The following is a 15,042-nucleotide window of genomic DNA, read 5'->3' as shown; positions in this document are numbered from 1 at the left end:
CCAATAAACAAGTTGCTCTGCTTTGATTTTCACTGCCAAGTTCACACTTCTAAAACAGAATACAGTCAACTTTAGTTCATATTCAGCTTTTTTTCTGGCTCCCTTTCTACTTACACACTGTGCAAACATTCAGCAATTTCTTGGAAGAGCTAAAAAAAATTTTAATATGACTCTTGATAATTATATTTTCTTCTGGAAAAATTAATTTCATTTGATTAACGTCATTCCTTATTTTCAGACTAAATAAATTATAAACCCACAATGGAATTTAATGAAAAGATCTCCCTTGAGTGAAAACATTTTTTCCCCCCTGCATACAGCCTGGTAAAAATGTAAGAGAGAAAAAAGGTCCTTTTCTTTCTCCCAGTGCTTTCTTACACAAAAAGCCAACTCTGGACAACTCTTGCACGTTTTATCTATAATTTAACCCAACTTAGCATTAACTGCATTTCCACTGAAGCCCAAGTGATACCTTGGAAGTACTGTCACAAGAGACAGTATGCTAACATAAAGGTGACCATCATCAGATAGATGCACTTTCACCCAGTCCCTTTCTTGCTAACCACAGCTCATCTAAGGACATGGACCTGCTCGAGCAGGTCCAGAGGAGGGTCACAAAGATGATCAGGGGGCTGGAGCACCTCCCCTGTGAGACCAGGCTGAGAGAGTTGGGTTGTTCAGCCTGGAGAAGAGAAGGCTCCAGGAAGCCCTTAGAGCGGCCTTCCAGTGCTTAAAGGAGGGACTCTTTATCACAGAGTGTGGTGACAGGATGAGGGGTAATGATTTCTAACTGAAAGAGGGTAGACTGAGATTAGATACTAGGAAGAACTTCTTCCCTGTGAGGGTGGTGAGGCACTGTAACAGGTTGCCCAGAGAAGCTGTGGCTGCCCCCTCCCTGGCAGTGCTCAAGGCCAGGTTGGATGGGGCTTGGAGCAACCTGGTCTGGTGGAAGGTGTCCCTGCCCATGGCAGCGGGTTGGAACTATGTGATCTTTAAGGTCCCTTCCAACCCAAACCAACCCATTCTATGATTCTATGATCTTGCTGCTTCTTATCTAGTTCTCTCTACCCTTGAGGTGGTTTAATTGATAGAAGATCAGAGGGAACATCTGAAGAAAAAAATAAAACCTTTTCTACCACATCAGTGAGCTGAAGTGGCTCAAAGTAAGACGTATCAGACACAGAAATTACTAATATCATTCACAACACAGATCATTATGCCTGTAATTGTCCCAGTATTTTGCATTGCATGGTACAATTAGTTGCACTTAAAAAAAAAAAAAAATCATTTGATTTCTCCATAATTCACACCATTCACTGGGTAACTACAAGGACAGAGATTCCACAAACTCTTTTGGCAACCTGGTCATTAAAACATAGAAAATTAAGTATCCTTCACCGAAAAAAAAAAACTAAACAGAGATAATTTGGAAGGGTTGCATGTATTCCATGACTAACACTTCTGGAAATTGCATTACACTCTTCTGTAGAAAAGAATGTAGAGCAGTACATAAAAAGTATAACAGATCCATACATTCAGAAAAGCTAAAACTATGGACAATGACAGGATAGGAAATCTCAGGTACATCTTCAGACACTGATGCAAAGATATATTACTTTATTTATAAGAGATACATAACTGCCTTAATTTCTCTTCTATAATAAAAGAAATTAAGGCAATTTCATCAGCCTAAGGAGCATTTTACAGCACAGCTAGGATTGTAGGGTAAGTCTGCGTCTAGATTCCAAACTGAATGCTGTGTTTACTATACAGACTTTTCACAAAGTTACTTAAAAATTTGTTCAAAATCAGACTACCATGAAAAAACACTGAGGTTTCTACATTTAAAACCCTATACGCTGTAGCATCCAGATGCGGCAATGCCCAGATCAATTCTCATTTCCAGTGCATGACTGACTATAGTATTATATTTTTAAAATTAAATTCAACTGAAGTATAAATTGCACCACCTAATATTGGAGGCATTTAACCAGCACTGTTCATAACAATGTTTACCTGATATGAAACCACACAAAGGAAACAAATGTTCACCATCAACAGAAACATATATGAGCAACATAATATTCAAATGTACTTATCCTCTTTAGAATAATTAATATGTTAATACTTCCTATACCACCTGAAGTTACTATTTCTTGAAAGGAACAGACAAAAGATGAAGTAACCTCTCTGCAGCTACCCAATATGAAAGATCAACCTCATGTGAATTTTTCTAGATTCTGTAATTTTTAATAGAGATAATCCAGTGAAAAAAATCACCTGGCTAAAAGGACATTCTTGTGAGACACTTCTATTATAAGGCTAAATTATGATTCAGGCAAAGAGAAAAACAGAGTGGTTTTGGAAGAATACTTAATCTCCCACTGGGCAGGATTTAAATTCCTGTATTGTTGTTCTCCTTTAAAAAAACTCTATACTGTAAGTATGCAAGTCCTATATAGTCCAGCCCTCTTCACTTACCTGAAGACAATATGTCTCCCAGGAATTTATAACACATTATATTAATAAAACATTATACCAAATGTGAGAGAGAAAGAGAGAAAGACTGAGATTTAGCCTTACTTCTCCGTGTCTTAAAGGTGTAATAGCTCCTCTTGCTACTGCCATCCGGAACAACGTTTCTGTGGCCTGCATCAAGAAACACACACACTAATTAGTTATTTAAAAAAAAGACGACCCAGCTCACAAAGATTTGTTTTAACTTTTATAACATTTTTTAAAGTGTCAGCTACCTTTAGCACCCATTTTACAACTGAATCACTTCAGTAAGTTAGTTAGAACAGTCTGCACACGTCAGGAAAAGGTTTATTGCAAGGTGAGAGGTCTATCGAGGATTTTGGTCTCAGCCCAAGTAACCACCTAAACAGTGCATCGTCCCTCCCGCAACACTGCAGCAGTTACACAAGACTCTTCACTCAGGTCAGAGGTGCTCAGCCCCATATAATGGTCTTCCATAGGTTGTCAGGTAAAAGGAGGACACTAAGGGAAAAAATAGCTATATGGTATTTCACAACTCATGAAACTAATTCTAAAAATTGTTGTTCAATATTACACACTTAAAGTAACAAACAAGTGTCAAAAAACAGGAGTATGATGCAACTCTTTCCCTAAAAGCACCTGAGCCCCTCTTAACTCTTAATAACGGTGGTGTGACAAAACACAACACTGTCAGCTGCAAATGACAGGGAATACAACTTCGGGGAAATCTTTAATTAGGTTAATCTTTAGTTAGGTTACATACCTTCCTGTGTTAGTTGTCCCATCCTTTCTTTAAGCCAGTGGGACAATTAGCACATACTTCTGACACAAACATAGATTACTGACTCTTAATGCAGGCTATAATACAAAAAAAGCATAGGTTCTGAATCACATTTCTTTCTACAAGCTAGCAGCAAAAGTGCTTGAAAAAAATCACTGGTTACATAAAATCCTGGATTGGCACATCAGTGTACACAAGAACAGATTTGTTTTAAAGACTTGTTTCCATAGCAAGTAGTGAAGTGGTTTCAATTTCAGCTGTAATGAAACATGGTTTTAATATCTGGTTGTAATAAAAAAATATTCTAACGTTTAAGGATCTGTGTTAAAAAGTAATTAGCAGGCTGTTTGCAAAAACATTTAGAAAATGTATAAATAAAAGTAGTTTGCAGTAGTTGATCATCTTTCTAAATAGTGATTTAAAAAATAAGCAGCTCAATGCTTCCATGACTGCAAGACTTGCTGGGTTCATGCTACACTGCCTTAAGATAGCTGTACCTCAATAACTGTAGTATCACAGACATCTCTCGAGAGTAATGCCTCGATCTTCCTAGATATAGATCAAGTGGGGTTTACGCTTTTCTAAATAATCGCCTGCAGAAAAGAATTTTATAAAAGAGCTTTTAATTACCTTATGTTTCCCCCGTCTGTAAATGAATGTCTGAGCTCCAGAACAGGGGTCTGCAAAATGTATTCCTCCATTTACACCCACAACGATGCAGGGCAATGCCCAAGTGCAATTCTTCTTCTCAAACCCTTCTTTGAGAGAAGAACTGAACCTCATCCAACGTTTTGTACTTCCCAAAATTGGTTTCTTTCACCAACATTTTTAAGGATGTTTCAACCGAATTGAGCATTCTGTCAACACAGCTAAGCTGGTTTCATCTCTTTTGAAAATCACTGGTGTGTGTGACTTTCTTTTCCCACCTACTAGTAAAAGATCTCTCTTAATACACTCGTACTCACATTGTTAATGCCAGATGTCATTCAGAAACAAGGAAAAACCACAGCAACAGCAAATCCAGCACCATAGATGTCCTCCTATGGGCGCCACCCTTCATGTGCCGAGTACACTAAGAAGATTAGCCCCACAATCACAGCTTCCTACCCAAACAGCGTGGGGGAGATGAGGCCACCTATAGCCATTCATGCACAGACAATGACAAGGCTGGAGAAAGAGCTATTGGGTTTTTAGGAATGCAAAATCCAAAAGGATGCTGAAAGAAGCGCATCTTTCAAAAGAGTAATCAGACCCAAGCTTACTGTTGGTATAATGTTTAAGGTGAAGGAGGTGGGCATCAGTAGAAAACATTTAAAGTTTCATAGAATCACAGAATCATTTTGGTTGGGAAAGACCTTTAAGATCATCAGGTCCAACCATTAAGTTTGTGTCCTTTCTACAAAGAAAACTGAGTGTGAACATGCTGAGATTCAGATAAGGCAATGCCTTACTGCGAAGGACAGTCTGATTTTTCTTGCCTTAAACAACCTGTTTTGCAGCTTTTATGTACGTGTCTTGAACAAATGTGTTTTACAGTGCAAGTTCATGTATCAGCCCTAAAACCAGCCTGCTGTGCAGTACAGCCTGCTCCAGGGAGGGAACAAGCCCTGCGAAGGTGGAGCGGTGCTCCCTCCTCGGAGACAGGAGGGTGAAGCGGTGTTCTCCTTCAGGAACTTTAGTTGGGGCGATCGATAAAGGGGGGCTTCAGCTGGAGCAGCTACCCAACCTCCCCTATCCAACCAGACAAACCCTGCAGAAGAGGGGTGTTTCTGGACTTGGGGAGGCCCACTCCCTTATCTACAGGCGTACACCGGAGTTGGGGAGACCCACTCCCTTATCTATAGTGGGCAGAACCCCCTTGGACCCCCCAAAATGTTGTATACTGCACCTACATACCAGTTAGCATGGAAAGCCAGAAGAGGAAGGGATAACGTGAACAGAACTCATAAATGTGAATGAAAAGGGACAATAAAAATGCCAATAATTAAGACACAGATGTGCACCCACCACCGAAGAACCAAAGATCAGATCGGACCTGCGAGACGCCGCTGGACCCCAGGAGTGGTGATAACTCTTTATCTCTTTCTTTCTTTCTCTTTTTTAGCTCTTTTTTTTTTTTTCTCTTCTCTCTCCACATTATTAGATAGAATTAGTGAAAGCCATGCTTTTATTCGATCTGTGAAACATTATTTTATCCAATCTGTAAAACATTATTACTATTAAAGTATTATTGCTACCAATCTACTGACCAAAGAGGGTTGACAACTCGCTACCTTTGCGGAGCCAAGGGGCTCTCCTGTGCAGAGGAAAACCCGTTTAAAGAGAGGATACAAAAGACTCACCTACCCGAAACCCACCAAGTGGGACAGGACACTTACATGGAAGATCAAGATGAAACCGTTCAGAAATTTCTTTAACACTTTCACAAAACTATAACAACACACAGACTAATGATAAAGTGACCAGGCTAGGAAAATTTGGCCAGTCTTAAAATCTGAATTTATCTGTAACATTTCTGTTTTGCACAAACTCCCACACTGTCTTCCATTTCCATCTTTTTCCTTCCTGCCCTGCAAATGCAGGCACAAACAGAATCACTTGGCAGAGACCACCGGGGTTGTCTGGTCCTACCAGGTTGCCCAGGGCTTGTTCATGCATGTTTTCAGCATCTCTAAGGACAGAGGTCCCACAACCTCTCTGATCGACCTGTTCCAGTATTTCACAACATTTTCAGTGACAAGGCCACAAAAAAATGCAATTTACAGACGACTTTAAATTCCCTGTGCTTCCCAAAGCAACATAGCCCAGTTCCCTAAATTCTCCCTAAGTGGTGGAAATGCTTTGTGCCAGCCAAGTGGATTTCTATTGGAAAAGTTTAGCAAACTTTTAGGCATGAGGTCAAAACTGCCCTTCTCTCCCATAGAACAGTTTTCACAGCTCTTCTGGTTCACAACTCACAGTACCCTTGAGCAAAAACACCCACAGTTACACGCCTTTCAGAATAAATTTAATCACCTGGTTGTAATGTCAGCCCTTTCCAATCCTTAAAACATCTTCAAAAATTTATATATATTTATATTAGACATTCGTCTACTGAATGCCAAGTTTTTACACACAATTACATTTACTGCTATTCCTAATCTAAAAATACAGCATAAATTACATCAATTTTTAAATCCTGAAAATATTAAAATAATCTTATGTTTTATGTTAGGATGTGTAACTGTGACTATGAAATACAAATGACTGGAAATATTTCTTTATCACCGTGTCAGGATAACCAATTAAAAAGGCAAAACTGCCCATTTAAGAAATAATAACAGTGTTCCCAAAGAAACCGCCAAACAGGAATTCAGATTGTTTTTAACTGCTTCTGCCTCTGTTAGCGTTAAATATTTCATTATAATCAGATTTTTATGAAGCTGTAAAAATTTAAGATTTATTTGCACTCAATTCACTGTGAATATGCCTTAAATAAGAATCATTACAGGCTTTGGCAATGACTTTAGATACTCCTATTCAAAGATGAGAGTCAGAGGTCCAGAAGAAAGCAAATCATCAACAGATGGTTTTAGTGATCTCAGTGTGAAATAAATGTGTTGCCAAGCTGATAGTTATGGAATCCAAAAATCGTTCTTCGTTGTAAGGAATGTATAGTATGCTACATTATATGCGAGGTGAAATGGCTGCCTAACGTGTCTTACCACCCTGTAACGCCGAGCAAGCTCTAATGTCATCTCCAGACAAAGATGACCAACTGTTCCCCCTCCAAGAAAGCAGTCACTTCTGCTCAAATTCCTTGCAAATGGGTTAAGAAAAAAAAAAAAAAGGAAAAAAAAAAAAAAGGGAGAAACCACTTGTATGAACCAGAACTAAAGTGGAAAATAATTGCTCATTATTGATGGTAATTGTAGGAAAAACAGTAAGAAAAACAGTACTTTAGATTCCAGATGTTTTGAATTTTCTAGGTATTCACGAAAATAAAATGGTCTTATAATATTTCATCAAAACAGTTACTGTTTTACCAAAGTTAAAACTGCAAATGCAAGCAGTGGAGGGGATTGCTAATGCAAATTAATTAATTTTTAAATGCATGCTTTTTAATCACCTGTTAATCCTAGCATCTACTTAACGTGCATTTAAAAAAAACAAACAAACCAAAAAAAAAAAAACAAAAACAAAAAACACCTATTTAAAGACATGTCCCGTACCTGAAAGACACAGATTTTTGGTAGTTTTCACAGCAATTTACAGATTTAATTAAAATAAAAGCGGTGCAATTTGTTATACAACTAAAACCTAATGGAACACCACAAAAGACTTTTTTTCACTCCTATTAAGTTTGTTGATCTTGGCTACAATAGCTGTCTGACAGCTCTGCCCTGTAAAATCTCTGTTTCTTCATGAAAAGCAAATCACAACTAAAAAGGTTCTTGACAGTCTATCCGAAATCATCACTAACATTTTTCAACTTGATTATATATTGCAAACGAACTATTGTTATAGCCCTTCGTAGCTAACCACCATCACGCAGCTTTTGGAAACAAGCACAAGTGCTACTAAAAAAAGAGATGTGGTGAGATTCAGAAGCAGTAATGAATAGGAAAATGCACAAGAAGTTTCTGAAATCAATTTTTTTTCCTAATTTCTGTCCACAAAGTTTCAAGTGTAAGGCAACGCTCTCCATCTAAACCTTACTCCAGGTGACAGATTTAACTTAACTGATGAGCTTATTCATTGTTACAGCTTTTGATGAAATTACTACAATACCAGTATAGAATTTACTGCCATTCTATATATTGTATGAACTTAAAATACATTTAAAACATGTTAAAATACAACACTGAAGATGAACTGATGCTTTGTTAAAGAAAGATACTTTCTGGAAAACCATAAAAAAATTTCATTGACTTCATTTCACAGGGGTAAATTCCATGTACCTCCGTGTTTTACTTTTTTAAAGGAGTCTGATACTCTCTGCCTTCATTATTGAATCATTTGAACCTCACTTGTACAAGTAGATCAGTATGTACTTGACTTCGGTGAGACACAAGTTCTTCCCCCTCACCCATCAGCAGATCAAACCACTTCTTACCTTTACATTCTGTAAAAGCAACTTAACTGTGAACTCTACAAAGACTAAACAATTTAAATCCCACGATAAAGCATATTTTACAGGGTTCACCCACTTTCCAAAACTTCTCTACGTTTTTTTCCATTTTCAACTTTCAGAATGTGAACACCCACAGAAAATACTGCATCAAACACCCACCTTTGCATTCCTTAATACTCGATCTCCCTTTCCTCTGATTACTTATACAACATTTGTGTGCCTTTATTAGAAAGACAATACAATTCTATTATATAAATCATATTCTACTGCCTGCACCCAAGTGAAAATAAAGATGCATATAAGGAATGGAAGGACACATATCTGCAATATTCACAAGCTCCAGAAATTACCAGCTTGCAGGACTATCTCATGGAAGCTCTGGGCGCACAAAGACCAAATCTGCTCTAATTTATGGGGGAGGAGGGAAGACCAGCTTGAAGATCAGAGGGTAGAAAGCAAATCAAGCACACACCTGCCCATGTATCTTATATAGCAAGAACTGAAAACAGTTCTCCTTTCTCAAAAAATAAATGTATGTTGATTCCCTAACTAGATGTTTGGGGTTTTGTAAAACTCATCGCTAATATAGCATAAATAAACCAGTAATAAAAGTGACAAGATTAATTGGGCAGGCAGCTCTTTTTGAGTTATGTCTTGCTCCTTCCTTAGAATACTTGCAGATTTGTTGTGTAAACATGCAAATTTACACACAAATACTCGATCAGTGTAATTTCTATTACACTAACAAATACTATTTCCCCATTGAACTAAATCTGCACTTTCAGGGTTAATGGACTCTCTTATGAATTAATTTACCTCTACCCTACCACCTAACTAAACTACCCTGATCTTTGCATTCAGCCTTTGCAATGCCTCCACTACAAGAACAGCCCCTTGCTGCAGACCAGCTCAGGAACCTCAGCCTCTCCTTAAAAGAGCTTTAAAACTTACACCTGCAGAACACACAACTCAACAAATGAAACAAGCACAAAAATAATCAAGTGCTGCCAAGAGGATGAAATAAACGCATTAGTATTTATTTATCTTACTCTGAACCCAGTAGTCTGCAGTTGTGGTATTTGTAGCTTTTTCCAAGATGATGATTTTTTTTTTTTTTTCTTCGCCTGACTTCTCTACCTGTTCTTCACCCTTTCCTCCCTGCCCCCACCCCCCAAAAAAATGCTTGGTATTTAATTGGGCTTCCTGGTCCCAGCCTGTAACTGACTTTCACCTTTTTCTAGTTTTCTCTGCACAAAGGATTGAACAGCTAAACGCTGCAATTAACTAAATATCAGGAAGCCAGCAAAAAAAAAATCCAGCAATATAATGCTCATGAACCGAATTACCCACAAACCAGGACGGCAGCCAGCATGGGAAATGGGAGAAATAGGCCATTTAATCTCCTCTGCCCTGACAGAAATGCCAGCGAAAGGAGGTCCAAGCGAGGCTGCCTCTCCACCAGCACCAAGCAGAAGTTTCTGCATCTGAGAAACGATGCACTGAAGCCAGCTAAAACCTTCCTCTTTTCCAATCACACGGCAGAAGGACCAAAAACAGCTGCAAGCCAGCCTGCAGAAAGCACACGACAACTGTCAAAAATGGTTTTGATTAGTAATGCTGCCAGATAGAATAAAAGATAAGAGCCCAAAGACCACTCCGTCCAGCCCCGAATATACGAGCACACTCGCACGTAGTCAGTGCTCCCCCGGGATTCAGGGGCAGCGAATTCTTCAGATTTCCAGCTCCAAAATGGTGAGAAGGAACACATGCACCCATCCATCCATCCATCCCACGCCATCCCTGCAGTGGGAAGACTTCCCACCTCCCTCCACCCCATTTGGAACTGATCCATGGGGGATGTTTCTGCTGCCGGACCAGGGGCTGCTGGAACAACAACGTGCAGAACAACGGGTCTGCCCAGGCTTGATGCAGCCACCAAGTGTCAGGATAACAGGGCACCACTGCCCTGAGCCCACAGCTATACTGAACTCCAGCACTATACAAATCATAGAAGGGTTTGGGTCAGAAAGGACCTTTAAAGATCATCTAGTCCAACCCCCCTGCCATGGGCAGGGACACCTTCCACTAGACCAGGTTGCTCCAAGCCCCATCCAACCTGGCCTTGAGCACTTCCAATGATGAGACATTCACAACTTCTCTGAGCAACCTGTCGCAGTGTCTCATCACCCTCATCATAAAAAAATTTCTTCCTTACATCCAATCTAAATCTACCCTCTTTCAGTTTAAAACCATTGACCCATGTCCTGTCACCACAGACCCTGGTCTGTCGCCATCTTTCTCACAAGCTTCTTTTAAGCACTGGAAGGCCGCTATAAGTTCTCACTGGACCCTTCTCCAGGCTGAACAACCCCAACCCTCTCTGCCTGTCCACACAGGAAAGGTGCTCCAGTCCCCTGATCATTTTTGTGACCATCTTCTGGACCTGCTCCAACAGCTCCATGTCATCCCTGTGCTGAGGACTCCAGAGCTGGACGCAGCACTGCATGTGGGGTCTCACTAGAGCGGAGTAGAGGGGCAGAACCACCTCCCTTGACCTGCTGGCCATGCTTCTTTTGATGCAGCCCAGGGTACAGCTGGCTTTCTGGGCTGCAAGAGCCCATTGCTGGCTTATGTCCAGCTTTTCATCCACCAGCATCCCTAAGTCCTCCTCCACAGAGCTGAGCTCAATCCCTTCTGCTCCCAGCCTGTACTGATACCAGGGATTGCCCCAACCTAGGTGCAGGACCTTGCATCATCCTACATTGAACTACCTCTCTGCTGGTCCATCCATTCTGACTCTTCACTGTGATTGTGTAGCACCTGGCCCTGCTGGTCTGAAGAGCACTCAAAGATCATTGTGAACGAAAGCCGACAGATGAGAAGGGGGTGTGACATGGCAATGAGATGTTCCTGTAGAATTCATTCCCAAGCCAGCATAAATAAGTGAAGCCAAACTCTTCTGCAACACAAGTAAAAGCAGACTGAGGTGAGCTTTCAGGGTCCACCCACAGTTCCTCAATGAGTGACAGAGCAAAATCCAAAGGCCCCTGATCTCCATTCACCGCTCTAACCCCTGGAACGTGGTAAAGATTTAAACACTCAGTGACACTGGCAAGCTATTCCAGCAGCCTTGGGTCTTGTAACAGACATTTTCAAGTTTCGCTGTGACCACTAAATGAAGGAGAGCTACACATTTAGACAGCTTTATTTCATATTATCCAGCATGTGTTCTGGGATTCCAGACTAATTTACATACAGTCATTTACAATTCCTTGATCTGCCTTCCCTGACCAGAATTTCTTGTTAGCATGAACTCTGAGCAGGTTCAGTTCAGCGCATTCCCTACAAGCTTTACAAGATTTACGTTTAATGTGTTTCACAATCATGGTCCTTTTTCTTTAGGGGATTACCTCATCTTTTACATTTCCCACTGGTAGCAATTTTAAGTGGTATGTCTCAGTATTTGCAAATGGAAAAAAAAAAAAAAATCTGTCTCAGTGTGGTTGTTTCCATGTATTGTAATTTACCCATGGAGTGCTGAGTTAAACTAATACAAATCTAAACAAAAAAACATTTTCAAACTAGTGATTTATCATCACCACACTGTAAACAGTAAGTAATACAGACTACATCTACTTTGGATGAGACACTCAAATCACCTCCCAACCTTATTGTTTAAACATGCGTATGTCACACAATCTTTCTGAACTAATTAGAAACAGACCACACGGGTTAATGTTATTTCATTTTTGGTGCAGTTTATAAAAATGCCTCCCTCCTCTGTCTAGGAAATTTGCAGTGATGTTGGAGAACAGCTAAATTGTTTGTTTTCAGTGAAGGATATGTATATTCTGGACATGACCTAACAAAAAATGAATTTGTGTGACTTTATTTATTACATGCTGTTGTCCGTAAAAAAAAAAAAAAAAATCAAATGCTGATTGTAAGTGATTTAAAAAAACACTTAATACAAAATAATCAGCAAGAAATTCAGGAAGTCGCATATTGTATGGGGAATGGTAACTACGAACAAAATGTAGTATTCTGAATTATTTTTTAAAAAAACAACTTTTTTTTTTTTCTTTTAAGGACAGCTAAAAACGTCAGGGCTTAGAACAGCGTTTCGAGAGGTGGCAGAAGCACTGGTCAACCTCTTCCTGTTCTGGAGAAAGCTGTTCTAATTTTGCCCAAGAGTAACTCACAGAAATTTTCACTTACAGCCTGCATAATGCTGAACAGAGTTTGCAAGTGAGGCCATTTCAGATAAACTGAATGAGTGAGATTTCTTCTTCCCAAGCATCTTTCCTCAAAATTGACAGGTCAACAGTACCTCCAGGGTCTGAAAATAACCTTCTCTGCGAAGTAGCATGGGGCCCTTAGCAAAGCACACTTGCATACTATTTCTCTTTTCAAGAAAGGCAGGAAGCTTTTATCATAAGACCAATCTCAGAAGGAAGCCACACTTCTCCTTTACATGCATTATCAGAAGGGCCACCTCTATTCCGAACACTAAGACTGTTGACAGAAGCCGCAGTGCAATTGTACCCCAGAAGCCCTGCTTTTTAATAATCACTATAATCATTTTGACGTAACACCGACCCCTAATCACTAAAACAATATGCAAAAAAGTAGTAAAGACTGTCAAATCTGCTCAAACAAAAAATATGAGAACTCTCTACCTCTAATTTTGTTTAAAGAATTTTGAATTTCCAAAAATGCCTAATTTACCCACGTATAGTAACTAAGTTTAAAACACTTCCCTCATGTGTCTTTGTCATGCCAGGAGCTGGATACTCCTCCTTCCTGCTCTTGAATGTCTTCCACGAAGGGGAGCTAACTGGACTGACCCTCCCAACTGATGAATTACCGTAGCCAGCCCAGCAGCAGGACTGGAGGTCAAATACCAAATGCCAAAGCAGAAAAAAGTACCTCTAGCAAGCTAAATTAGTAAAATGCCCTTAAAAATCAAGGCATCAGCCAGACTCAGACTCAACCCCCCTGAGATGAAGTTGGCTACAATCTCCATGTCCCAAACCACATTAGATCCAGAGAGGCAATACTGCAATCGCTAAAATTACTGTCGTGAATTGACTTCAACACTATAAAAAATCCTTGCCTGGTGTTTAACAAACCGGTAATTATTATTGCCAACTAGCTTTGCAATCCTAACAATAACTGGGCATGTGTTTAGGGAAAAAAGTTTAGCTTACTTCAATGCAAAAAATATGAGACTTGATTTCTACGATCATATATCAGTGGTCTCCCAGGATACTAGAGTTTTATCAAAATCTGGATGGTTGCTATAGACAGTGGTAAAAGAAGGAAATAAAATTATGTGGCGATCAGTGCCAAGTCTGTAAAACCCATGCATCACTTTCTCTAAAATTTCGAAGGAAAATCACGAGCAAAGTAGGAAGACCCACAATGAGACTATTGGTAAAACAAGTAAAGTTCACACAAAAGAGCTGGATTCTAGCTTTTGTTCTTCTCATTCAATACCAGGCAAGACAAGCAAAATTCAGAGGATTTTTCTGTAAACAGGCACATTGTGGTCTTCTTTCCCAAGGGTAGGAAATCAAGAGATCCTAAAAATCTACTCCTGATGGTACTACAATGGCAATTCCTCCTCCAAGAGGAATAATACTTTTCACTTGCCTCCCAAAGTCATAAAGAATATTGAATTAGTTATTTCCATCCATTGCCTTGAGAACGTACAGACCAATTAAAATTCCAATATGCTAAAAAAATGTAAGATGACAAATGTGGAAAGAGGGGCAAATGTCTCAGCTTCCTCACACTGAATCACACTAAGTTATTATAATAACCTAGTTATAATAAATAATTCTAGGCAACTACTCACGCCTAAAATGGTTACCGTATTTGCGGCTTTACAGTTGATCGATAAGGATAAATTTTAACAGCCTGTGAAGTATTTACAAACTACAGCTGATGAGCATCAGAGGAACTGATAACCTGTATTTTAAGAAGTTTTGAACACACACTAATGGGTACAGTTAAAACAAAATGTTGAGGAGCTCCTAATCCAGCAGACATCTTCAATCATTTACTGGGAACGAGCAAGGTTTCTGAGGAAAAGATATTATGGGATCAAACAGTTAAAGACCGTTTTTATGCACTTGTACAGATTGAAGTTAAACAAGCACCACACTATGCAATAATTTATCTCCATAGGATTGATATCCTCTGGATTGATATCCTATGGATATGGATTGATATCCTACAGATATTCTGTAAGTAGAGTTTAAACTTTAACATAATTTAGAAAAAAATATGATGCTCATTTTGGAGTGAAAACAATCTCTTTGGCCTGTTATTTAAAAATAACCTTCCCACACATAAAAATGAACCATATGACTGATGTAGTATTTTGCACTCCAGATTTAATTCCTCTCAAAATGACATGGAGAACTTTATTATTCAGTATTGTTATTCAGAAATGTATTGTTCTCAATTCTTATTATACTGAAAGATATGTAACCTTAAGGCTGAAGCATCATGTTAGTAATAAAAACATGAAATCCGTAAGAACAATTATCCCTGAAGCTAGCTTTAGAAATCTAGAGAAAATAAAGAACTACAATAAAACTTAAAAGAATTACAAGCTACCTAAAATACAGAAAAACTATGT

General features: G+C 39.2%; 1 protein-coding gene across 3 annotated transcripts in view; it reads right to left on the bottom strand.

Moving 5' to 3' along the window:
- The window catches only part of TMEM135 (transmembrane protein 135), a 187,738-nt gene that overhangs the window by 107,334 nt on the left and 65,362 nt on the right, over positions 1-15,042 (bottom strand). For 2 of the 3 annotated variants that reach the window (XM_086481704.1, XM_086481703.1), the window contains exon 5: positions 2,584-2,649. The exons of the other annotated variant lie outside the window; for it this stretch is intronic. In XM_086481704.1, coding sequence (XP_086337830.1) covers positions 2,584-2,649 — 66 coding nt within the window. The remainder of the gene's footprint in view (positions 1-2,583; positions 2,650-15,042) is intronic. 3 annotated transcript variants of the gene reach the window in all.

This window comes from Leptosomus discolor, chromosome 1 (genome assembly GCF_034619465.1).
Source record: "Leptosomus discolor isolate bLepDis1 chromosome 1, bLepDis1.hap2, whole genome shotgun sequence".
Classification (NCBI taxonomy): domain Eukaryota; kingdom Metazoa; phylum Chordata; class Aves; order Leptosomiformes; family Leptosomidae; genus Leptosomus; species Leptosomus discolor.
The sequence above is the reverse complement of the archived record's forward strand: the minus strand, read 5'-3'. Positions and strand labels throughout refer to the sequence as shown.